We start from the raw sequence: 27,415 nt of genomic DNA on the forward strand, positions 1-27,415 counted from the left end.
TACAAACTTGCACACCAACCCAATAACTGACAAACCCATTGTGGATGGTTAACTGCAACTATGATTCAAATTAGTGGATTACATAGGTATAATATGTAAGTCATCTAGTTTTTAATTTGATATGATTTATGAGTCACTGCTGGTGTTACAGGAACACGTGTAGCTAGACACTGTGGTCATCACCCTGGCAGAAATATGGCAAGTTTAGGCATAAGTTTCAATGTGGTTTTGTTTCCTAAACACTCCAAGTCTCCAGTGGGTTGAAAAGTATTTAATAGTATGTTAATTCATATCACCCTACCCACATGAACCATGGACCTTGCCGTTGGTGGGGAGGCTTGCGTGCCTCAGCGATACAGATGGCCGTACCGTAGGTGCAACCACAACGGAGGGGTATCTGTTGAGAGGCCAGACAAACGTGTGGTTCCTGAAGAGGGGCAGCAGCCTTTTCAGTAGTTGCAGGGGCAACAGTCTGGATGATTGACTGATCTGGCCTTGCAACATTAACCAAAACGGCCTTGCTGTGCTGGTACTGCGAACGGCTGAAAGCAAGGGGAAACTACAGCCATAATTTTTCCCGAGGACATGCAGCTTTACTGTATGATTAAATGATGATGGCATCCTCTTGGGTAAAATATTCCGGAGGTAAAATAGTCCCCCATTCGGATCTCCGGGCGGGGACTACTCAGGAGGATGTCGTTATCAGGAGGAAGAAAACTGGCGTTCTACGGATCGGAGTGTGGAATGTCAGATCCCTTAATCGGGCAGGTAGGTTAGAAAATTTAAAAAGGGAAATGGATACGTTAAAGTTAGATATAGTGGGAATTAGTGAAGTTCGGTGGCAGGAGGAACAAGACTTCTGGTCAGGTGACTACAGGATTATAAACACAAAATCAAATAGGGGTAATGCAGGAGTAGGTTTAATAATGAATAGGAAAATAAGAATGCGGGTAAGCTACTACAAACAGCATAGTGAACGCATTATTGTGGCCAAGATAGATACGAAGCCCACACCTACTACAGTAATACAAGTTTATATGCCAACTAGCTCTGCAGATGATGAAGAAATTGAAGAAATGTACGATGAAATAAAAGAAATTATTCAGATAGTGAAGGGAGACGATAATTTTATAGTGATGGGTGACTGGAATTCGAGTGTAGGAAAGGGGAGAGAAGGAAACATAGTAGGTGAATATGGATTGGGGCTAAGAAATGAAAGAGGAAGCCGCCTAGCAGAATTTTGCACAGAGCACAACTTAATCATAGCTAACACTTGGTTTAAGAATCATGAAAGAAGGTTGTATACGTGGAAGAACCCTGGAGATACTAAAAGGTATCAAATAGATTATATAATGGTAAGACAGAGATTTAGGAACCATGTTTTAAGTTGTAAGACATTTCCAGGGGCAGATGTGGACTCTGACCACAATCTATTGGTTATGACCTGTAGATTAAAACTGAAGAAACTGCAAAAATGTGGGAAATTAAGTAGATGGGACCTGGATAAACTGAAAGAACCAGAGGTTGTACAGAGTTTCAGGGAGAGCATAAGGGAACAATTGACAGGAATAGGGGAAAGAAATACAGTAGAAGAAGAATGGGTAGCTCTGAGGGATGAAGTAGTGAAGGCAGCAGAGGATAAAGTAGGTAAAAAGATGAGGGCTGCTAGAAATCCTTGGGTAACAGAAGAAATATTGAATTTAATTGATGAAAGGAGAAAATATAAAAATGCAGTAAATGAAGCAGGCAAAAAGGAATACAAACGTCTCAAAAATGAGATCGACAGGAAGTGCAAAATGGCTAAGCAGGGATGGCTAGAGGACAAATGTAAGGATGTAGAAGCTTATCTCACTAGGGGTAAGATAGATACTGCCTACAGGAAAATTAAAGAGACCTTCGGAGAGAAGAGAACCACGTGTATGAATATCAAGAGCTCAGATGGCAACCCAGTTCTAAGCAAAGAAGGGAAGGCAGAAAGGTGGAAGGAGTATATAGAGGGTTTATACAAGGGTGATGTACTTGAGGACAATATTATGGAAATGGAAGAGGATGTAGATGAAGACGAAATGGGAGATACGATACTGCGTGAAGAGTTTGACAGAGCACTGAAAGACCTGAGTCGAAACAAGGCCCCCGGAGTAGACAACATTCCATTAGAACTACTGACGGCCTTGGGAGAGCCAGTCATGACAAAACTCTACCAGCTGGTGAGCAAGATGTATGAGACAGGCAAAATACCCTCAGACTTCAAGAAGAATATAATAATTCCAATCCCAAAGAAGGCAGGTGCTGACAAATGTGAAAATTACCGAACTATCAGTTTAATAAGTCACAGCTGCAAAATACTAACGCGAATTCTTTACAGACGAATGGAAAAACTGGTAGATGCGGACCTCGGGGAGGATCAGTTTGGATTCCGTCGAAATGTTGGAACACGTGAGGCAATACTGACCTTACGACTTATCTTAGAAGAAAGATTAAGAAAAGGCAAACCTACGTTTCTAGCATTTGTAGACTTAGAGAAAGCTTTTGACAATGTTGACTGGAATACTCTTTTTCAAATTCTAAAGGTGGCAGGGGTAAAATACAGGGAGCGAAAGGCTATTTACAATTTGTACAGAAACCAGATGGCAGTCATAAGAGTCGAGGGGCATGAAAGGGAAGCAGTGGTTGGGAAAGGAGTGAGACAGGGTTGTAGCCTCTCCCCGATGTTATTCAATCTGTATATTGAGCAAGCAGTAAAGGAAACAAAAGGAAAATTTGGAGTAGGTATTAAAATTCATGGAGACGAAGTAAAAACTTTGAGGTTCGCCGATGACATTGTAATTCTGTCAGAGACGGCAAAGGACTTGGAAGAGCAGTTGAACGGAATGGACAGTGTCTTGAAAGGAGGATATAAGATGAACATCAACAAAAGCAAAACGAGGATAATGGAATGTAGTCAAATTAAATCGGGTGATGCTGAGGGAATTAGATTAGGAAATGAGACACTTAAAGTAGTAAAGGAGTTTTGCTATTTAGGAAGTAAAATAACTGATGACGGTCGAAGTAGAGAGGATATAAAATGTAGACTGGCAATGGGAAGGAAAGCGTTTCTGAAGAAGAGAAATTTGTTAACATCGAATATAGATTTATGTATCAGGAAGTCATTTCTGAAAGTATTTGTTTGGAGTGTAGCCATGTATGGAAGTGAAACATGGACGATAACTAGTTTGGACAAGAAGAGAATAGAAGCTTTCGAAATGTGGTGCTACAAAAGAATGCTGAAGATTAGATGGGTAGATCACGTAACTAATGAGGAGGTATTGAATAGGATTGGGGAGAAGAGAAGTTTGTGGCACAACTTGACTAGAAGAAGGGATCAGTTGGTAGGACATGTTTTGAGGCATCAAGGGATCACAAATTTAGCATTGGAGGGCAGCGTGGAGGGTAAAAATCGTAGAGGGAGACCGAGAGATGAGTACACTAAGCAGATTCAGAAGGATGTAGGTTGCGGTAGGTACTGGGAGATGAAGCAGCTTGCACAGGATAGAGTAGCATGGAGAGCTGCATCAAACCAGTCTCAGGACTGAAGACAACAACAACAACAATTCATATCACATTCAAAAATATGACTAGATGCATATTATACATACACTGGTTCTAGGGAAATGAGGGACCAAAAGTCAAGTATGTTGAGCTCAGCAACATTGTTCTGATACTGGGTTACCAACTCTGCATTTTATCACAGTTTGATTGTGGACATACCTGGATGCTCAGTTGATTGCTGGTCATAACCACACAAAAAACTGTGTGCACTCATTATAATATAGCAAGTATGTAACATAAGTACTTCTCCTCTGGTAATACTCTTACAAAGAGATGTGACCAATTTGCAAGGAGTTGGAAGCAGATGTGGCATAAGGATGGACCAGAATATTACACAGGTTGGGTGAGGGGGTCCGAATATCTTTTATGGGAAGGTGAGAGGGATTGTTTATAGGATGCTCCTCATTACAGGGAATGATGAAAGGTAGTCAAAGCTTTAGCAAAGGATGTGTTTAAGTTTTTCAGGTCTGATGCGATACTGGGAAATGATGGGGTGGGGATACTCCTCTGCAGCAACTTTATGAGAGTGAATATGGCTTACCATACTTATTAATAGAAGACATCAGTGTATGTCATATAACCATGGGATGACAACTGATACATAAATCTATATTCGATGTTAACAAATTTCTCTTCTTCAGAAACGCTTTCCTTGCCATTGCCAGTCTACATTTTATATCCTCTCTACTTCGACCATCATCAGTTATTTTGCTCCCCAAATAGCAAAACTCCTTTACTACTTTAAGTGTCTCATTTCCTAATCTAATTCCCTCAGCATCACCCGATTTAATTTGACTACATTCCATTATCCTCGTTTTGCTTTTGTTAATGTTCATCTTATATCCTCCTTTCAAGACACTGTCCATTCCGTTCAACTGCTCTTCCAAGTCCTTTGCCGTCTCTGACAGAATTACAATGTCATCGGCGAACCTCAAAGTTTTTACTTCGTCTCCATGAATTTTAATACCTACTCCAAATTTTTCTTTTGTTTCCTTTACTGCTTGCTCAATATACAGATTGAATAACATCGGGGAGAGGCAAAAGCTGCATGTCCTCGGGAAAAATTACGGCTGTAGTTTCCCCTTGCTTTCAGCCGTTCGCAGTACCAGCACAGCAAGGCCGTTTTGGTTAATGTTGCAAGGCCAGATCAGTCAATCATCCAGACTGTTGCCCCTGCAACTACTGAAAAGGCTGCTGCCCCTCTTCAGGAACCACACGTTTGTCTGGCCTCTCAACAGATACCCCTCCGTTGTGGTTGCACCTACGGTACGGCCATCTGTATCTCTGAGGCACGCAAGCCTCCCCACCAACGGCAAGGTCCACGGTTCATGGGGGGAGGAACTATGTGAAAAAAAAACACATTAGTTATAAACTACGGCATGCACACACTTTATTCAACATGTAAACAATAATATAGATATTTGGATTTAGGTCATGACATATTTAATATGCCTACCATCATCGGTGACGATGTGGTGCACATAAACAGCAAAATTCTGCATGACCTGCTGAAGTGTCAGAACATTGTTGCTGTTGATGACCTCCTGAATGGCTGTTGGGTTTATTGTTGTATACCTTGTCTTTAACACAGCCCCACAAAACGGTGTCAGCATGTGTTCAGATCAGGAGAATATGGCAGTTAATCAAATCCCATGCTAGTGGTCTCTGGGTACCCCAGAGCCAGAATGCAGTCCCAAAATTGCTCCTCCAGGACATCAAACACTCTCCTGCTCTGATGGGGTAGAGATCTGCCTTGCATGAAACACATCTTGTTGAAATCAGGGTCACTTTGGATAATATGGATGCAATCATCTCCCAAAATCTTCACATACCATTTGGTAGTCACCATGCCACCGAGAAATATCACACTATTTATTCTGTGACTGGACACTGCACACCACATAGTCACCCATTGAGCGTGAAGAGACTTCTCATTTGCGAAATGCGGATTCTTAGTCCCCCCAAATGCACCAGTTTTGCTTACTGACGAACCCATCCAAATGAAAGTGGGCCTGTCGCTAAACCAAAATGTATTAATTCTCATCATGCCCCCCAACAGTCCAGTTTGATCATCCTAATGCAAACTGTTCAGAAGATAATGCAAATTGTTCAGAAGATATGATGATTTTGTTTCACATAGTTCAATAGTAGTCAACCTGCATCAAACAAAATAATATCCAGGATGGAATGTAGCAGTACTATGAAAAGCGGTCTTCATCAAAAATAGACAACATAAACACACACACACACTCATCTAAATGCACACATGACCACAGTCTCTGGCAGCTGAAGCCAGAGTCTCTCTCTCTCTCTCTCTCTCTCTCTCTCTCTCTCTCTCTCTCTCTCTCTCTCGCTCTCTTTTTACGGTAAGTAGCAATCTATTTTTTCCTACATTGTTGATGCAACACAATCAAAAATTCGTTTTCAAATGAATGGATTAACTGAAAGAGAAAGATACATTATACTCTATCAACATCTATCACTACAACAGGGACATGTATGATTAGTGTAAACTGTTTCCTTATGTCCCACTGATTTTTTTCTCTCTCTCTCCCTCTCAATAATTTCTTTTCATTCTTCACATTTCTGAACAGAATTACATTGTGAAATCTATATTCAAAATATTTAAAACTGAAACTTCTTACCCTGTAGCCACCTTTTCTAACAAAGTAAAGTAATGGTGGGCAGAAACGATTGAAAAGTGCTGCTACAACTGCACGATGTAGCTCAGGAAGACCTGATGGAAGTGTATTCATCCAAGACATAAGTAAGGGCTGCCATCCAAGAGTAACAGGTTCCATATAAATCATTCCACAGCGTGAAACCTGAAAAATATACATAATGACACAATTAATTAAAAATTAGAGGATATGATCCATAGAATATAAGTGGAAAAATATATATGCAGGTACAACAGTAAAAAAGCTCTTGGCAGAAACATTTTATTTAGCACCAAAGTTATGCCAAGTTTTTGTATTTCTTCACTTGTATCCAAAGGGATTGACTGAAAGAGGAAAGTAAGTTATAAAAAACCAATGCCACTTGCTCACTACAACAGGGACATGTATGAGCAGTGGAAATTGTTTCTCTTTGGTTCACTGATCTCTTTCATCTTTCCCTCCAAATTAAGGTAAAATTAGACAGAAAATGTGGAGTCTAATGCTCTATGAACTGATAAATGACATGAGGAAAAGATAGTTGAAGTTTGCTGTTAAAATGTAGAATAAGGTAAAGTAGACTGCCCAGTTGGTTCTAAGAATTGCAAGACCACCACAGTATTGATGAAAGAAGTTACAGAAGACTTAGAGAAACTAGGAGTTAACCATACAAGACATGATGAGCAGAAACGAGCACAGAATAATAACAGAGTAATAGACACACACAAAACAGTTCAAGAAGCCTGTTAAATAGAATAGGACCTAGACTGACTGACAGAGAGAGCCTACAAAATTACAACCTAAAGAGAGTTTGAGAGTGTAAAAGGCAGGAAACTGAAAAGCATAAGTCAAAAAAAGTGTGGCTGCAGTCCACAATATGTCCAAACAGACATTAAAGAAAAATGTAACATATCCTAGGTAAGGAATAAATAAATCATTAAAACAAAATTCTGATACATTTTGCTTTTATGTACAAAGCACTCAAGTGCAATGATAATCAGTGATACATATCTGTACATAACTTGCATAAGAGAAGTACACTGAATTCAAGAATAACATAAAGATATGTACCAATCAGCACATAAATGAAAGAAAATGCAAATATTACTTGAGCTTCCAATTTTTGCACCAAGCTTTTCCCAGTCGTCATACAACAAAACATTGAGTTGACTTGAAAATTACATCAGTTACAAATACCTTATCTTCTGGATCAATAATTACACAGTTGCTTGGTTTCAATTGTATTCACCTATGACAACAGACGATTATTGGAAAGCAAAAAAATGGAGAAAGAAGAAGATGCACATAGCACTGTTATTATACGAGTGTGGTTTGAATAGTTCTTGGAACAGAATAGAAAAAGGTACTTACACCACTGAAACTTTTTTTTATTTTTAAAACTAGTCTCCTTGTGGATTAATGCACTGGGTTCAACAATATTTTAGTGTCTTGATCCCATCTCGAAAATGAGTTTCCTCCAGGTCAGCAAAATAGTTGTCAACTTTGGTTATCAATTCATTCTTTGAAGTCAATCTTTGTCCACCAAGAACAATTTTAAGTTTTGGGAAGAGATGGAAGTCTCACAGGTGAATATGGTGGGTGTGGCAACAATTCATACCTTAGTTCATGTAATTTTGCCATGGCAGTGGCACATGTGTGCAGGTGCATATTGTCCCGATGGAAGATGACTTTCTTCCTGGCTTTTTTCACATGTCTTCTGTTGCAATTTATCCAGGGAGTTAGCATAGTATTCTCCAGCAATTTTTTGCCCAGTGGAGAGATAATCTACAAATAGAATCCCCTTTGCATCCCAGAACACTGATGACATGACCTTTCCTGCCAAATGACTTGTCTTTGCTTTCTTTGGTGGTGGAGAATGTTTCCACTGCTTTGACTGTTGATTTGTCTCTGGGGTATAGTATTGCACCCAAGTTTCATTTGTGGCCACAAACTGGTGCAAAAAATCTTGTTCATTTCTCATAAAATAGGCCAAACTTTGTTCCGATGTGTCCATTCTCATGCATTTTGATCCAACGTCAAGAATCGCAGCACCCATCTTTCAGATAATTTTTCATTTCTGATTCTTCCGTTGAAATGTAATATACCCTTTTCAGATGACATCTGGCAAGCATGAGCAATTTCACGCACTTTCAATGGCAATCATCCATGAACATTTTGTGCACTTTTGCAGTGATTTATGGAGTAGTGACACATCTTGGTCGACAATTGCATGGATCATCATCTAAGCTCTCCTGACTAAATTTAAATTCATTTGTCCACCTGGCAACAATTGGATATGAAGGAGTAGAGTCCCCCATTGTATTATGGTAATCGACATGGATGTTCTTTGCTCTCATACCTTTCTTTACGAAGTACTTAATCACTGTTCAAATCTCGATTTATTCCATTTTCACAAATCACTATGTGGGATCAACAACAGAGCCTCATTACTGCCACAGCTCTCTCCCAAGAATACTGATGTGCCACGTGTTTACAGGAAACAGTCCAATGAATATCACGTGAACTGCTCATTGCGCTAGTGCTGACCTCTCATGGTGATTCTGAGAACCTTTCTAACAATTCTCATATTCAACAAGTTCTATGCACCCATAAACATAACATTTGCTGGATTTTTTGCTCAGCATCCTCACACATTTCTCCACTTTGTGTACATATTAGCCATACTCCTACAAATTTTTAAGCTATGTTTCTTCATTCCAACAAGCCACAAATACAACATTTATAATACTTCTGATTTAAATTGCTTTCTACTGGCAATGTGAGGCTACCTAAGCAACTTAAAGCCTTTATGTAGAACAAAACTATCCATATTGGTCAGATTTGGTTAAGAATGGCCAAATATTGCTGAGGTGATGGATTAAGGTGCATGCTTCCTTTTTTTGCACAAATTTATATAATTGAAAAAATGGTCAGGCATAGTTTTTACTCGCTTGATGAGAGAAGTGCCAATTATTCCAAAGTGCTGTGAACTGAAAGTAACAGTTTTTCTACGACAATAAATGAAGATACATTAGATCATTTGCTTTTGAAATCAGTCAAAACTAATATGAAATACTAATTTAGTGGAATTTTACACTCATACATGGCATCATTATTCATAACTTAAACTAGTTCTGTGGGAACATAGGAGAGGAGGGTATAATGACTGTGAGAGTTAGTGATTTAAAGTTGTTTATGTGACAGCATGCCCACATATGCTGTAGACATGACTGCAATGTTAGCATTTGGTGCCATCACAAGAAGGTGCCTGCTTCATTTGACGGCAACACCACCACTGGACGAAAGTTCTTGGCAGCATGGCGTCACTCGCTTGTGCATAAGTCATGCTTGGTGATGGATCAACACACAGACTTGGACATTTACGTGTCATTATTTGTGATCAGACACTACTTGCACTTGTATTCTTCAGTTAGCACTCTTCGATCCTTCTGCAATTCCAGTGCTTGGCTCACTACAGTTATACATAATTAAGTGTTATTGTTGTTGTCAACAATGAACTGCATCCACTAAAGTTTTCACTGATGAGGTTGTTTAGCTTCCACATCTTCCACAGATACAATGGATCCAGTGTTGGTCCAGTTACAGCAACAGCAGTAGCAGCTTATTCAGCCACAATGGCAATTTGAAGAACAGTAGCAGTAGTTAGAATTTGTTTGTCAGTTGGTTTAGAATTTGCACAGTGCAGAGGGCCCTCCCAATCTTCCCTCCACATACCTGTGTACTCCCGCATCTTTTCCACCATTCCAGAAAGCAAAGGAAGGTTGGAACCCATACATAACTAGCAATGTTTTGCACAATTTCCGGTAGAAGACTTTTCTTTGCAACATGCTTTCTTTTTGTCTTGGGCTAGGTCCAAAACATTTCATTCACTTCAAAAACTTGTTCCATTGAAGGACCCAGCAGTGTTGTCTTTTCTGAACTGAGTAAGTTGCTCAGTGCATATTATGAAAAGCAAACCCATATCATTGCTTCCCATATGGAGTTTTACCAGTGGTAAGAAGAGAGAGAGAGAGAGAGAGAGAGAGAGAGAGAGAGAGAGAGACCAGTCCTGACATGCATGGGTAGCCAACCTCCACAGTTTAAGTAGGAAATTTCCACCAGTAGTCCTATGTCCTATGCAGATACTGTGATACATGATATCATGGGCCATTCTGCTCTGGACTATGAGGTAAAAGGGAAGCTTTGTGCTGACAGTGGAGGAGGTTTTCGCCATCACTCCCAAATGTTTGAGATATCTCAGGCTGTGAAGGAACACTATGAGGATGTCTTGGTGTGTGCTTTTCCAGTGTAAAAATGTCATTCAACGACATGTTCAATGACACCATCATGTTCATCGGGTTCATGCTGGTTGCAGTTGGACAGTGCTGTCTACTGATGCTGGTAACCCTTGTGACGTGATTGTTTCTGTGCACATACCGACAATCACTGCCCACGCTATGGAGTGGATACAGTGCATGGTATATCATAAATAAGGGCAGGCATCAGTTCTCTACTGTAGTTGTTCATGCAACTAGTTCTTGATCAGGCCATGGAGTTTACAGAAGTCCATACTGTTATGCCCAAGCATGGTCAGAATCTTGGTATTCCCAGCAAGATCTGTATTAGACTGCACATTCAGTTACAGCTGTTCTGTTTCAAGGTCGATACCAGTGCCTCTGTATCCCTACTAAATATTGAAACCTATCATCACTTGAGTTGCCCCACTCTTAGCTCAACAAATCATCATGTGGTCATTATGGATAGCAGACCATTCCTGTTCATGGTCAGTTCACTGAAACTTCATATCAGCATGTACAAGAGCAATCACATATATGGCAATCGACGGAGTGAATCAGAAATTGGTCTTGACACATCAACGGCTTTTGGATTTCGCGTTCAGGATTCTGTGCATCTTGTTTCCAAGTGCATTCCATTCCAGGCATTGGACAAGCTCTGCCACAAGTTCAGGTCTCAGTTTTCACTTGGACTTGGTACCATGAAGGACTATAAGGCTCATATCATCCTTAAACCTGTAGCTATACCCAATTCTATAACACTCAGCCAATACCTTTTGCTCTGTGACCGACTCTCAATGATGAACTGGACAGTTTGCAAGACCTGGGCACCTTTGAATCAGCTCCTGCTAGCCACCTCTGGTGGTTCTTAATAAGCCTACATGGTGTTGGGATTTTAAGTCCACTATTAATGCCGAATTGATAGTCAATTGCTACCCAAATCAACGCACTGACAAAATCCTCACAATGTTGGTGGACAATGACATAATGTCATTTTTTGAAAATTGACTTTGTAAAGGTGTACCTGAAGATTCATCTCAATTCTTCCTCTAAGGCAGTTATGGACATTAACACACCGTTCTTCTTATATTTATACATGGGACCACCTTTCGGCTTCATGAGTGACCTGCCTTTTTTAAGAGATTTTTGGAACAGGTAACGGGAGATGTACCATGTTGTGCATAATTTCTTGCTGACAGCACTGTCACTGATCCCTCATGGCTGGTTCATCTTGCTAACTTTCATATTCCACTCACATAACTGCAAGCAGTAGGCATTAAACGCAGTTTTCAAAAGTCAAACTTTCTTCAGATGGAAATCAAATATCTGGGGCATCTTCTTTGAAGGACAGCATATAACCTATGGAACAGCGTGTGGTAGGGATTGTCAAGCTATCTCCACTATGGAACCTGAAGAAACTCGAGTGTTTTGTGGTGAAGTCAGTTATTATTCCAAATCTCTCCCCAATATGGCAAACATCATTTATCCACTCAATAATTTGCGTAAAAAAGGTGCTTCTTTCATTTGGTTGGCTACTGCAATAGAGTGTTCACCCACATAAAGTTGCTGCTCAAGTCATTGCCATGCGTCTGTGCTTTTGTGCACAACACAATTATTTTCAAATAGAGATTAATGCTCTGGCCAATGTGTACACAGTCCAGAAGTTCCACATCTTCCTTCATGGCAACAAATTCCATCTCATCAGTGACAATAAGCTACTTGTAGTACTTCTTGGCCCTCAATTGCATCTTCCTGACAGGACTGCGCAACTCCAGAATTGAGCTTTGTTTCTGAGCGTTTATCACTAACAGATCGACACCACAGCATGCAATGTGGATGTGTTGTTGCACTTGTCCATGGGGCCTAACTCAGCCTTGACAAAGCTGAGGTTATCTTTTTTCAGGTCAATAATTGTTTGCAGCAAGCAGTTGAAAGATGTCCACCAATGGCCCATTTCGTAGCCCTTGCAATGACTCAGAATCCTGCATCCTGTCAGGTGGTTCAGTTTGTGTGTGATGGCTGGCCTCAGAATTTGGCTGGCCTAGATGTCGGGTTTACTCCACAACTACTTCCTCCTCCATCACTGGCTGCAGTCACTGATGGCATGTTCCACCTTAGGACTGATCTTGACAATCCCTGCATCACTGTCCCTCTGGTCCTGCTGGTCCATACATAAAGGTCCTCACATTGCAATTTATCTACTAGATTGGCACTGATTTGGAAATAGAAGTGGTCCTTTGTGAGTACAAACATGGCATTGTGCAGCAGGTGGCACCATGACACTTACACTTCATGGTCTATGCCCTGTCAGCCATGGGACCATGCCCACATCAATTTGTGGGCCCTTCCTATAATTCTATGTGGTTGACAGTATTTGATGCACTGTCCAACTGGCATATGTCATGCAAATGTGCTCCACAAAGGCAGAAACTACTGTATGTGCTCCCACCCAGGTTTTCGTGACCAAAGGGCTGTCTCTGATAATGGCCAACAGTGCACTTTGGCATTGTTTCAGATTCCTGCACTGACAATGGTATTACCCTCCTTACCTCCACTCCATTTCACCTGCAGTCAAAAGGGGATGCAAGGCTCATGGTGCGCCAATTTGAGACTCAGTTTAAGAAGTGCTTCATAGATTCATCAGCAGTCTCAGTCTTGCCTCTGTTTTTCAGCACCTATAGGACCATCCCATTGAATGGCTGCAGCCCGGCATAAATCCTCCCTGGTTATCAGCCCCAGATACTGCTTCATCTGCTCTTCTCTGTGCTGCGACCTGATGTGTGTCTGCACCCTTTGTGTTGCACTCCGGGCATCCCTGTCTCACAATATTTCAGTACAAATGTACACTCACACTTGGCATTGATTGTTTGTGACTTAAACTGGTTCTGTGAAAAGATAGGGAGGTGAGAGGAGGGAAGAGCATAAAAGCTGTGAAAGTCAGTAATGGAAAGAGGTTTATGTGGTGACACACCTGCATATGCTGCCACTATGACCACATCATTTGTATTTGGCACCACCAATGACAAGGCAATATGCGTGCACCTTCTTCACTCCATGGCAGCATCATCACCAGACAAATGTTCATGGTAGCACATCAATAACAGAGTTTTGCTCTCTTGTACATCAGCCACAGTACGTGAAGGTTCATCTCACAGAGCTGGACATTTACATGTCATTATAGGACAATATAGCATGTGATAAGACTTTATCTGGGCTTTTATTCTTCAGTGAGTTTCCTCTCATGGTTGTGGAATCCCAGTGCTCAGCTCACTGCACTTGTGTGTTGTTGTTGTTGTCAATAAAGAACTGAAGATACTACAGTTTACTTCGTAAAAAATTAATTCCATTAACGTGCAGATTATAAATGTGCAATAATATAACTGATTCTTTGAATGACAGAAAGAAAAATTAATGTATGCACTAAGGACATAAAAGATAATGTCTTTCAAGGTACTTAGGTATACTGAGACGAAATTGCAAGATAACTAATCAAGGAATGAAGTATGTCTTGAATTGCTGCATCACTGAAAGGTCTGTAGGAATGGAGATCATTTATTCATGTCATGTGTACAAGATTAGGGAGATGAACCATGTGAACATTTCGGAAAAGATGTTGGGAGATCTTCAATATAGCAAACTATTATAGTTATCTCACTTGAAGAATATATCTAATGGCAGAGATAATTAATATTAAACTTTTGATATGGCTCATATCTTAAGAAAAGATGCAGCAAACTGATACTTATTAGTAAACTAAAAAAATATTGTACTCTGTCACAATTTGCATTACAATTTATTTCTGCAGATCTCAGGAACTATTCATGACCAAAACCAGAAATTGTAATGCAGGTTTTATACTGGGGCTGTTGATGGAAATAAAACTTTTTTTCAAATAAATAGGAATATTACACTACCTAATAAGTGAAATAAAGCTGTTCATGAACAAAAACTATTCAAACAGTGTGTGTGTGTGTGTGTGTGTGTGTGTGTGTGTGTGTGTGTGTGTGTGTGTGTGCATGTGTTTCTTCAGTTGGTAGTGTTTTAGTAGTTAGTAACTGCATATTAGTCTAATCTCTCAAATACGTTCAAAATATTAATAAATACAAAAATAACACAAAACTGATAACTCATAAAATAGTATTATCTGAAGGAATTATGTGAATTACTGTGGCTGGAGAAGCTACTTCAAGGTCCATAGGTTCGAAGATCAAGTTTGTAGTAGGAGCTAACTGAATAATTTCTCCTGACATCAGACATAATTTTTTGTTATCGTCTAGAACAGTATTCATATTCTCAATCCAGACAGCATCCACTGGTCCATCAAATATCAGCCATTTTCTGAAACAAGTACACATCTGGTTCAGAACATATAGTTGCAAACAAAAAATCAGTTACATTTTATAGATTTATAATAGCAGAGTAATAATGACCATGCATGTTCTTTTTTCTTCACACACAGATTACACAAGAATTCTTCACCTCGCTCGATTTGTGTGGTAGGATGATAGGAGTAAGGAGTAGGTATGGGTCAGGGAGGGGAGGGGAGGGGAGGGATGGGAGAGACCGGGGGGGGGGGGGGGCAGGATGTAGTAGTGGTGCTTAAGGAAGCATGCAGTGGTGTGGTGGAGGCAGGGCAGGGTCGTCAGGTGTAACTGGAAGGATTTTTAATTTTTTGTTTCTTTACATTTTTTTGGGGTGGGTGTGGGGAGGGGGGGGGGGATGTGAGGTGTGAGGACGGAACCAGAAAATGAGAGATATAGAGAAGGGGAAAAGGCTAGCAGTACACAGCATTTTATTCTGTCAATGCACCTGCTATGTAGTCTTTTTACCCTCTCTACTTCTCTCCTTATCTCTCTCCACCCAAAACCTCCATCTCATACTGTTGCAGACCAGGCACAGAGGACAGGGACTGTGGTCATGTCTGTGTATGTTGTGCTAGTGTGAATGTGTGTGTGTTTTATATTTTAGTTGAAGGCTCTTTGGCTGGAAGCTTAAAATGTGTAGCAGTCTTTTTGTTGTCTGCTACTCAACCTCTCGTCTATATGGTGAGTAGCACACTGTCCTTTTTACAATACTGTTCTTGTTCTGTCCTTGGCTTTCCACTGTTGGCTTATTTCAAATACAATGCTTAATCTAGATTGTTTTAATGTTCTGTGGTTCATATTCATGAATATGGCAGTAGCTTTACAAAAAATAATCAGTTTCACTGCGAAAACCTGGCTGCATGTTGGCCATTTGTGTAACTGGATTTTTTCAGTCAACCTACAACAAAATTTAATAATTCATACATAATCACAGTGATCTTTGAAGTACATGCAGTTGTCAAGCACAGATTATTTCAGTTTCTTTTGAAAACTTTAATTGTCTGCTGGCATCTTTAATTCAGAAGAGACATGGTTAAATATTTTACATGGCTACTTAGTTATCTTCTCTCTGTGCAAGAATTAGGTTAAGTTGTGGGCAGTGGAGGTTGTTGTACTTCTAGTGATTCCATGGATCCTGCTCCCCTGAAACCAAAGACTACTACTCATCACTACCACATGAGTGATGTGTTGTTCTCACTACCACATAAGTGATCTGTTATCACCTTCAAAATATTAAATGACATTAAGTAGTTTACAATAAGAAAGAAAAGGAATTCATTTCATGTTTTTGTAAATCTTTAAAATGTCAGAAGAACTAAGTGGGTTTACATGTCATTTTCCATTACCTCTTTTGCCCTTATCAAGATCATGTCACATTTGTTTCCATTATGTTTTATATTTATTATAAATATTTTTTCATAACAAACAAATGGTGCAGAATTACTCCCATAAGTATGTAACAATAAAAATAAAAGAAGGCTTCAGGAACAATATCTTGGTGCAGAAATTATTAATAGTATCGTCTGTGGTTCAGATTTGACCAACTGCTTCAGTGGACCTCATCTGTGATAGCAAATGTCATGTATCTTAAAGTGCCCAAAATTTTTGCTGCAGATCTGATCCATGGGAAATGCTGCATTGTAGCTATGTGTATTCTAGAAATAATCTTTGATTTCTCTTTAATTGTTCAATCATTTGAAGGGAGTCTTTGATACACTGCATTGAAAAATAAATTTTGTGTTAATGTCGGCACATTAATTTTTCCCATATGACAACACAATGTGAATGGCTTTGTATCACCTAAAGTCACTTCACACACAAAATGATTTGCATTACAAAATCTGCACTATAAATTCATCAAACTGCAATTGCAGTTCTCAAAATTATTTGAATTTAAGTTCAGTGCACATTTAAATTTATCCTTCAAAACAACAATAGAATTATCATATCACATCTGCATTATCCCAATTACTTTCTCTACACAAAAATTGTCTCTCTCTAGCTCTTTGCCTTTCAGTCTGACCTGTTAACATTCTCCTTCGAGGAAAAGCCTAAAAAAAGTATAGTTTCCTTTTAATAATGGATGTTGCGATTACTCAAAATGAAGATACTGAAAATTAGGAACACACTAAATTTTTTGGTGATAGCAGCAAATGAAAATAGTTCTGTTTACTCTTAGATCAAAGAAGTGAAAAAACAATGCTCTTAAGCAATGTTTGTTGTGCTTGACAGCTTCGTTACTACATTTCGTTTTCCATTGTTGCCAACATCAATGACGTAGCAGTTGCGGCACTGTAGCTGTCTGGTACACGTGTGTTACTGCAAATGAACTGTCTGAGCATTTAAACATGAACGTCCCTAGAATGCAACTTCACAAAACATTGTTAACTTTCATGTGTGGTTTCTACCATAGCACCTGACTGTTACGCATGGTAAAAGTTGGTACCAATGTCATAGGAAAACTTTTCTCATGTGTGTGTGTGTGTGTATGTGTGATTTCTCTCCTCATGACTATGTATATACATGATTTTTTTCACGACAAAGGTTCATTCCAAATTATATAAGTTTCATTGGCCTCCTTGTACAATTAAGTTTAAAATAAAGTACTTCATTTTTCGGTGCTCCAGTATTAATATTATGATAATTGAATAAAACAGATGCATTATCATTACGAATGTCCACATTATGGTTGCTTTCTCTATGTCAAAGTTGTGTCTGTCTAGCTTTGTGTCTTTCACTCAAACCCCTTGGCATTCTCCTTCTAGACATATCCTAAAACAAATATAGATTCCATACAAAAATGTAAGTCAGAAGTTGTTGTTATTATTCAAAATGAAGAAATTAAAAATTAGAAACTTACTTAAGATTTTCTCGTAATCGCAGAAATGACCACACAGTTACTCTTATAGTAAAGTAAGTGAAATAACGACTCCAATATACAATGTTATTTACAGACTTCGTAACTATGATATGTTGATGTTCACTGCTGACAACATCATCGACCTAGCAGTTGTTGCATTGTAGCTGCCCGGTATGCATGTATTACTGCAAATGAAGCATGTAAACATGGTAGCCCCTAGAACACAATTTCACAAAATGTTGTTACTTCCGTGTGCCATTTCTACCAAAGCACCTGATCACTGCACTGGGCAGATCTTGGTAGATCTTCAGTTTTCAATGTTCAGTTACCAGAGATTTTAATGTATGGTACAGAATGTAACATCATTGTTATGAATCTGAAAGCTTCTACATCCTTTTACCACTCTTTGTGGCTACACACATATGCATTATTTTTTCTTTGTGCATATCTAAGGCAAAGTACTTTCCAAATTATATATGGGTCATTGGCCTCCCTGTACAATTAATACTAAAAATCGGTACCTCAGTTTTTGCATACACATATTATGTTGTGACAGACCCAGATTGCAACACATGGCCCCATAAACCCACCCACCACCTCTCACAGCAGTCCAGTCACAAGCATTTCCTATCCTATAAAAGACAGGCTCAAATGTGAATACTGCCATGATATACATCAGCTATGCTGCAATTACTGTGTAGCATTTTATGTATGCATGACAAGTAACCAAGTGTTTACTCACATTAGTGGCTACTTCCATACTGCGGTGGACCACAGACTTGACTTTCAAGTTTCAAATTTGTTGTGCACCATGACACAAATCACATCATCCCCCCACCACCCAATGCAGCCATATTCTCTCTATTTATTTATTTGCCCTTTGGTAGCTAATGACCATTTAGTCAGCTTAAAGTTAAATAAGAGATACGTAGTATAAACCAAAAATTGATGACTTAACAGTCATGCATGTATAACAACATCAATGATTAACACTGTTGCAGTGGCACAAATATAAATGAAGATAAACGTATACCTTTAACAAAAAGTTGAATATGGTATATATCAATTTTATATGGAACTAATAGTTTGTAAATAAAATGGAAAAATAGGAGCACTAGAAATACAACTGTTCAAGGCCTAAACTGATATAACTAAACGTACAAAATACCTACAAAATATGTATTAACACTCCATCCCTGATATTTCACTCTTCTCCATTTCTCCCCCCCCCCCCCCTCACCCCCACCAAAAAAAATCTCTTTCTTCATCTCCATGCTTGTCTACTTTCCTCCCCTCCCTTTCCACCCCACTCCCAACGCTTCCCTAGCCCTACCACATACATGCTCTTCCCTCTGACTCTGAACCGCTCTAGTCTTTTTGTTCAGCTGCTGACTCAACCATTGAACGACCTTCCTCCTTGCCTCATGCATCTTTCCCTTCCTCTTCCCCATCTCCATTTAGCCAGGCAACTGCCCTCAATAACTGCTAATAAACAGTCAGTCTCACTGTCATATGTTTGTATGTCTGAACATGAATGTGTGTGATTTCGCTAGAAAAAAAACAAGAGCTCAAAAGCTAGTTAAATGCTGTATTCTGCTGAGTTTTTCTATGTGCCATACATCAGTCAGCTTTGGATGAATAGTTGTCTTTCCTTTATATTATGTAAGTTTCAAATATTTTACATTAAGCAATGAACATGGATTATATTGGTGTGTCTTATTTCTCTCAATGCTTACATTGCTAAAGCTGTTAATTCATCATGCATTTAACAGATTATATTCATTATTTTCATACCTGTTCAAGTTAGGAGAAATTGCAAATTGTCTGTAGCTAACAGCCAATACACCATCAGACCACTCATGGGAAACTGGGTCAAACTGACCATATAGCTGCCCAATTGTAATTGATTTAGGATTGATCACAATTATTTCTACTTTATGTTCATCCATTTCACCCTAGAACAAGAGGTACATAAAACTGAAAATTTTAAGCAGACCAATCAATAGAATATAAGGATACAGGTTTTCAACCTCTGTCTGGACCAAAAAGCACAATATATTTTAATAAGTTATCAGCAACAGTACAAAATGTGGTCTCTAATAAAGCACATGTTGAGACTGGGATTTGGTTTCTACTTTATTAACAAATTTCTTAGTAGAATTAATAATGCACAACTTACTAAGAATATCACACGTGAGTTCTGTGTTTATTCAAGCATGCGTGTGTTTGTATGTTTCAGATGTTCAACAGCATGCTTTTATAATTTGCACACTAGTAATATTCTAACTCTTCTAACTCTGCGCATCTTAACCAAATAGAGAGAAAAACGTAAAAATTAATTTTGTCTCCTATAGTAAGTAGAGTTACATGCTGATCCCTCCAAAAAACAATGTAGAAGTACAATACCTGTCCTTAGTATTACCCCGATCTTGACTGTGTTACTCACCTACTCTGACAAGAACATGACTTCCTAAACTCATGCCCTAAAATGAGTTTCATTCTGTCCAATTGACTTCCCACCACACCTAGAACAGTTTTTTGTCATCCTCCCAATCTCTGCAATATCCTTGTCAGACTCTATACTCCTTCTGCACTTATTTACCTACGGTATGGCTCCCACCCCTGTGACCATCCCCACTGCAAGACTTGAAGTATGCACCTACCACCATCTGTACCAGCCCTGTGATGCAAAACATATACTATCAAAGGGAGACCCACCTGTAAAACGACATGTCATATAACAAATGTTATATAAGCACTGTTCGATCTTTTACTTCACCATGACTACCACCAAATTATCAGTTAGGATGAATGGACATAGGCAGATGGTGTATAGTGGTAACACTCAAGATGCTGTTTCAGAGCATGCACAACAACATAGCAGTTGTGATTATGATGCCTGTTTCATCGCAGCTGCCGTCTGAATTTTTCCCTCAGACACTGTTTGTCAGAACCCCACAGGTGAGACCTGGCCTTAATTTATGTTAATTTATTCAATCTCAGCATTTCTTCACAGTAACATTTCCTTTCTTGACCTTGTTTTAGTTTTCTACATCTTTCTTTTTCTGAAATTCTGTATTTTGCTGTCCCCCTCCCACCTCTATCACACACAATGCACTTTTCCTTTCTTCGTATTAACTCACACCTGATGTTTTAGCAGTAATCTCTGCCTTACATACTACCTATCTTCCTCCTTTAAGCTGTTCAACATTTTCAAATATTGTTCAGTGTAGTCCCCAACAATCAGTCTTTCCTTCCCATCACATCTGGTAAGTCTCCTCTCACCTGGGTTCTGGGTGACTTTTCCAAACTTTGCCCCATTCCCTAAACAGCACCAGTCATATTCCTTGACCCCTTTTCCTTCTCCCTCAACCCTTCTACCAGAAGAAGAAGCCAATGGATCTGAAAGCTTACATAAACAATACTTTTTACAGGGATGTTCTCCTGCTGTCGCTTAGTGATTAGACTTTTTCAAGGTCTGCATCTTTCACTGAGCAAAAGACACTTTAAGAAAAAACAAGATTACTAAATTCCTATGTACATGTTCTCTGTCAAACATCCACACTATATCAATTATAAGATATGTGGCACAGAGCGTCATAAATATGGATATTTGTTCAGTGTATAAGTGTGCTATCTTTGAGGAGAGGGCTTTGGGAGGATGTTGGCCGCTAAAGGCAGTTAGCCTCCGGACTTGTATCTGTGTAGAAGCGAAGTGCTAATAAATCTGTATCTGAGAGAATTCTAGTTATTTGCCTACAACTATATCCTATTCCCTCACTGGTGATCCCGTTTTTTGTGTAATACGCGTCCGAGTTACCGCCCAAAGGTTATTTACATTCCTACCACATCAGGTTTCTTCGCGATTGTGAGGGTCATTGTTCATCTTCAGACAATGGCCTTTCAGCACTCACCGCCGCCCGGGTTTCAGCAACATCCCTCCAACACTCCTGCTGTCGTAGTGGACATGCCGCAAGACTCTTCGGAATCTTTCAGCCCGAACAAGCAGTGGAATTCATCAAGTGCCACCAGTTTCTTCCAACCACCAATGGTCACGGACTCTGGCTTTGTTAGCCTAGACCTTTCCACGTGTTATTCACAGGGTGTTGTTCGGAAGATTCCTACTCCTGTGTCGAACGCACAATTCAATACAGTTTGTGGCATCGAGCGAAGTTTTGCTACTTTGGAAAATCCAGTAATAAATTCAAACTCGAATCAGTTTCCCCCACGTGTGTATCCTTCCACGCTGGCTAGTCAACAGGTACTCAATGCTCGCCAAACAGCAAATATCACACTGATTGTGCATCTTAGTGGACATGTGTGGGATCCTTGGGTTGCTTCTAATCAAGTCAACAATTCAGTGCTGGACAGTAATTACCCGGACATCTACAACCAGCCCTACCACTCATGGTCAAGTGAATACAGTGTGCATAACGGACATTCACTGGCGTACTGAAGTACTTGTGGCTTCTCTCCGGGCTACCACATTAATGAGAATGCACATTTTGACAATGGTCCCTACACTGTTTGAATGTCCGTGAGGAAGAACCATAGAGTTTATATGAAGCTATGTGCTTACTGTGTCACTGACTATTGTTATTAACAAAAGAACAATTGAAAAAGTACTTTTGTAGACTCTTGACTCAACCTTGTTAGAGGCAAGACTCATTTTACGATTCAAGTTAAGAAAGGTCATGGTATCCAAGCCAACTTTCTGTTAAGTGTAACTCTATTTGTTTCTAATGTCTGTCCGACTGTACAAGAGACTTGCAGGAAGTTACATATTCATGTGGGAAGTGAGATTTTTACTGTGGATGGGACAAATACATAATTAGTTGACAAAAAGTAAAGTTTTGTATGTCTACCTAGTTCATAACCAGAAAGAGTCAAAAAATTTCTGTACCTAGCATAATTTGATGCAGAGGAAGTCAAGAGGGTTTCCAGCAGCCAGCTATTCAGTAAAGAAGAGTGGCTGCAAATTCCAAGTAAGTCATCTTGCAAAGAAATGGAAGGTGGTTTGGGGGAATAAGCCGATATAACCCAGATACACACTCACACTTTACGTCGTCACAATGTTAGAATGTGGCAACCAGTGTGAAAGGATTGAAAAAACAGGAATTATGAGTCAAATATGAGAGACAAAGGTGTTACGTGTTGCCATAGCAACCAAACATAACAAGGCAATAGAATTACTCTTTTTTTGTCTAAGAAGAAGTACGTGTAGAACGCTTCAGCTAACAAGATCCAGTGCGGGAAGTATACAGCTCTCACACACATTGCAGGGACGCAGACACAGAAACCAACATACATCCAATGCTACTGGCACCAGCTGCTTTTCACCAGTGCTGACCTGCCTCCACATCTGCTCACCTTTGCAACAAGAATTCTACACCAGGTGAGCATGAAACAGAAATTAATTACTTTAGTTTGAAGTGGTACAAGATACTGTTGAGTCAACTGTTACTGTGTAATTATCATATTTAAAGTTAGTTTTAAAAGTTTACAAGAGCTAAGGCATATGAAAGTATGGAAAATATACAAAAGGTTGGGGAAACTCAAGACCCTGCTATGGCCACAAAACTTAGCTAAAAAGTGCCTGACTGGGCTGAGTTAATAAATTTAATCAAAGCTCAGAGTCCATGTTAAACTCATTAATTTCTCAATAAAATACCCAGAGTGAAGGTTTAAGTGCTCAGAGTGGGACTCTAAGTAAAGAACTATACTTAGTAAATTCTTAGTTAAATGCTCAGAGTGCGGCACTATGTAAATAACTAGACTTGGTAAATTCTCAATTGAATACTCAAATGACAAATTTAGGTTTGTTAAACACCAAAGTTGACTCTCAAAGTAAGAAATTTACTAATCTATGCAAAGGCATGGGTGCTTTGAAGACTGAATTTGATGCCATAAGTAATAAACTAGAGAATTTAAAAATAGATTTAAGGAACGAGTTGACAAATTCTTTGACTACTCTCATAAATCATATGTTTACTGACCTTAGTCAGAAACAGAATGATACTTTTCAAGAGTTATCAAAAATGTTAGAACTTGACATTGAGAACAAATGTAATAATGAAGAATAAGAACTTATTGAAAAGTTAGGATCTTCTGAAAATGTGTACAATATTAAATATAATGATGTAAGACAGGGAATGAATACTTTGAAAGAGAGTGTAGATAAGTATAATGAATTAATGCCAATCATTCAGTCACAAATTACAGGTGTTAATTCCCACGTAGAGAATGTAGAAAGGAATTTCAAAGCGAAAATAGCTACCTCTTATATTATAAATGTAATTAGTTTGGAGGAACATTTTGGAAAAATTATAGAACGAAATGTTACTGAGAGAATAATATCTGGGAATGTATCGCCTATTCCTTCTTCCAGTAGTAGACAACATTCCAGAATAGACAACATTCCATTAGAACTACCGACAGCATTGGGAAAGCCAATCCTGACAAAACTCTACCATCTGGTGAGCACGATATATGAGACAAGCGAGATACCCTCAGACTTCAAGAAGAATATAATAATTCCAATCCCAAAGAAAGCAGGTGTTGGCAGATGTGAAAATTACCGAACTATCAGTTTAATAAGTCACAGCTGCAAAATACTAATGTGAATTCTTTACAGATGAATGGAAAAACTGGTAGAAGCCAACCTCGGGGAAGATCAGTTTGGCTTCCGTAGCAATGTTGGAACACGTGAGGCAATACTGACCCTACATCTTATCTTAGAAGAAAGATTAAGGAAAGGCAAACCTATGATTCTAGCATTTGTAGACTTAGAGAAAGCTTTTGACAATGTTGACTGGAATACTCTCTTTCAAATTCTGAAGGTGGTAGGGGTAAAATACAGGGAGCGAAAGGCTATTTACAATTTGTACAGAAACCAGATGGCAGTTATAAGAGTCAAGGGACATGAAAGGGAAGCAGTGGTTGGGAAGGGAGTGAGATAGGGTTGTGGCCTCTCCCCGATGCTATTCAATCTGTATATTGAGCAAGCAGTAAAGGAAACAAAAGAAAAGTTTGGAGTAGGTATTAAAATTCATGGAGATGAAGTAAAAACTTTGAGGTTCGCCGATGACATTGTAATTCTGTCAGAGACGGCATAGGACTTGGAAAAGCAGTTGAACAGAATGAACAGTGTCTTGAAAGGAGGGTATAAGATGAACATCAACAAAAGCAAAACAAGGATAATGGAAGTAGTCGAATTAAGTCGGGTGGTGCTGAAGGAATTAGATTAGGAAATGAGACACTTAAAGTAGTAAAGGAGTTTTGCTATTTGGAGAGCAAAGTAACTGATGATGGTCAAAGTAGAGAGGATATAAAATGCAGATTGGCATTGGCAAGGAAAGCGTTTCTGAATAAGAGAAATTTGTTAACATTGAGTATAGATTTAAGTGTCAGGAAGTCATTTCTGAAAGTGTTTGTCTGGAGTGTAGCCATGTTAGTTTAGACAAGAAGAGAATAGAAGCTTTCGAAAAGTGGTGCTACAGAAGAATGCTGAAGATTAGATGGATAGATCACACACCTAATGACAAGGTATTGAACAGAATGGGGGAGAAGAGGAGTTTGTGGCACAACTTGACCAGATGAAGGGACCAGTTGGTAGGATATGTTACGAGGCATCAATGGATCACCAATTTAGTACTGGAGGGCAGCGTGGAGGGTAAAAATCGTAGAGGGAGACCAAGAGATGAATACACCAAGCAGATTCTGAAGGATTTGGGCTGCAGTAGGTACTGGGAGATGAAGAAGCTTGCATAGGATAGAGTAGCATGGAGAGCTGCATCAAACCAGTCTCAGGACTGAAGACCACCACAACAACAACAATAACATTCTTTCTTCCAAACTTAATAATACCAGGAAGGCTATGGATGATATGTGGAGAGAAATTAAGCTTATCTAAGACAAAGTAGAAAAAAAGGGTAACTGCACCTAATGTTGTGTTAACTAGTGAAGTGGTGACTGATTTACAATGGGGAGCTAATTCAGGGTTATCTAGACAATTCCCTAAATTTAAGCCAGATGGAGATGTACATCTTACCCATTTTTTTAAAAAAAGATTTAACCAAGCTTTGCCAGAAAATTGGGAATATTCCAAAAAGATAAAATTTGCTGTGTGGTACATTCTAGGGAAAGTCTCAGAATAGGGAACAGTAAATATTGACAATTCTTCCTCTTGGAAAAACTTCCAAAAAAATTTAAAGAGAAGTACTGGTCTGCCAGTGCCTAAGAAAAGATAATATCAGATCTGATCGATGCTAATGTGGGGGAGGGAGAGGCAAAAGGGGGGGGGGGGGGGGGGTTGCAATGTAAAGGATGTAAAATTGTATATCCCCCAAGAATGTTAACATTCCAAGTTAACGGGCACAGTAATGACAGTCGGATCCCAAGTTGTTTTTGGTGTTTCTTCCAAAACAGTTTTCTTGCATCGAATTCCTTTGAAATCTTAAACTATTCTGTCATCTATCACCCACAGACATTAATATTCTAAGATAATGGATGGAGTAACGGCAGTCGGATCCCGAATTGTTTTGGTGTTTTTTTCCAAATAGTTTCCTGCACCAAATTTCTTTAGAATCTAGAACTATTATGTAATCTTATTGCTTAGAAAACCGGATATGACTATCAAACAGAGAACAACTTAAGAGGATCACAGAAAAAAGTGATACCTAGATGAAATAAACTAAATAGTTATATTTGTGGAAAATATAATAAGATGTGACTAGCTGAACGACTGTTATACAGTAGTGTATAGATTTTGTATAAAGTATTTTATACATTTTATGAGATGTGATATAGATGGGAGGGTTTGTATAAATTTTGAAGGGGGTGGATATTGTACTAAAAGCATGATTTACAAGAACAGATAAATCATCACTAACACAAAACACACATAACGCCTTTCAAACAACCCTCACAAACAAGTGTGCCTGATCATTTGCCATATTCATAGGATTGCTAGGATTTCCTTAGGGGACCTCAAAGAGTGAAGATGAGACAAGTCCATTCTGTAGGAGACAATTTAAGACAATTTAACACCAAACCTCCTCCGGTGTCTCACTCAAGTATCTGAGGGGTAGAGATCCAAAGGGAAGGGGGGTGGGAAGGGTTCCTGTCTTTGGGGCTATCTTCTTTCTCTTCTTTGATCCTAGCATGCATATCTATTTTTTCCTATCTTACGTCTCATTTGAGGACCTGTCTATTTTTCCCTCTTTCCATATTCACAAACTTCTATCACTGAAGTCATTCCCTATTTCTGTGGTTACTAAAAACCTAAATATCTTTCCATATTCACAAACTTCTATCACTGAAGTCATTCCCTATTCCTGTGGTTACTATAAACCTAAATCTTATCTTTACATAAGAAGGCCGAAGAATCAGACTACATGAAGGATGTAAAATATACACAAATGTACACTTATACAGAAACATTAAATCACATAAGAGGAAGCTTGTTACAATGTGAGAACTGCCAAGTGTTGCAGGGAAAATGTGTGTACATATGGAAATATGTGCACATACATAGGATGCTATGACAGTTCTACATCGAATATACTTAAGAAGAGGTGTACATACATAATGAACAACTATAAAGTAGTAATTAGTGATGAGTAAATAACAGATAGGCGTGAGCAAAGAAAG

General features: G+C 39.0%; 1 protein-coding gene across 1 annotated transcript in view; it reads right to left on the reverse strand.

Annotated features, from left to right (window-relative positions):
* The window catches only part of LOC126336485 (dynein axonemal heavy chain 7), a 978,012-nt gene that overhangs the window by 480,606 nt on the left and 469,991 nt on the right, over nt 1–27,415 (reverse strand). The window contains exons 24-26 of the mRNA XM_050000228.1: nt 19,559–19,719; nt 14,707–14,878; nt 6,234–6,413 (exon numbers count right to left, since the gene is read on the reverse strand). Of these exons, the coding sequence (XP_049856185.1) occupies nt 6,234–6,413; nt 14,707–14,878; nt 19,559–19,719 (513 nt within the window). The remainder of the gene's footprint in view (nt 1–6,233; nt 6,414–14,706; nt 14,879–19,558; nt 19,720–27,415) is intronic.

This window comes from Schistocerca gregaria, chromosome 2 (assembly GCF_023897955.1).
Source record: "Schistocerca gregaria isolate iqSchGreg1 chromosome 2, iqSchGreg1.2, whole genome shotgun sequence".
NCBI lineage: Eukaryota > Metazoa > Arthropoda > Insecta > Orthoptera > Acrididae > Schistocerca > Schistocerca gregaria.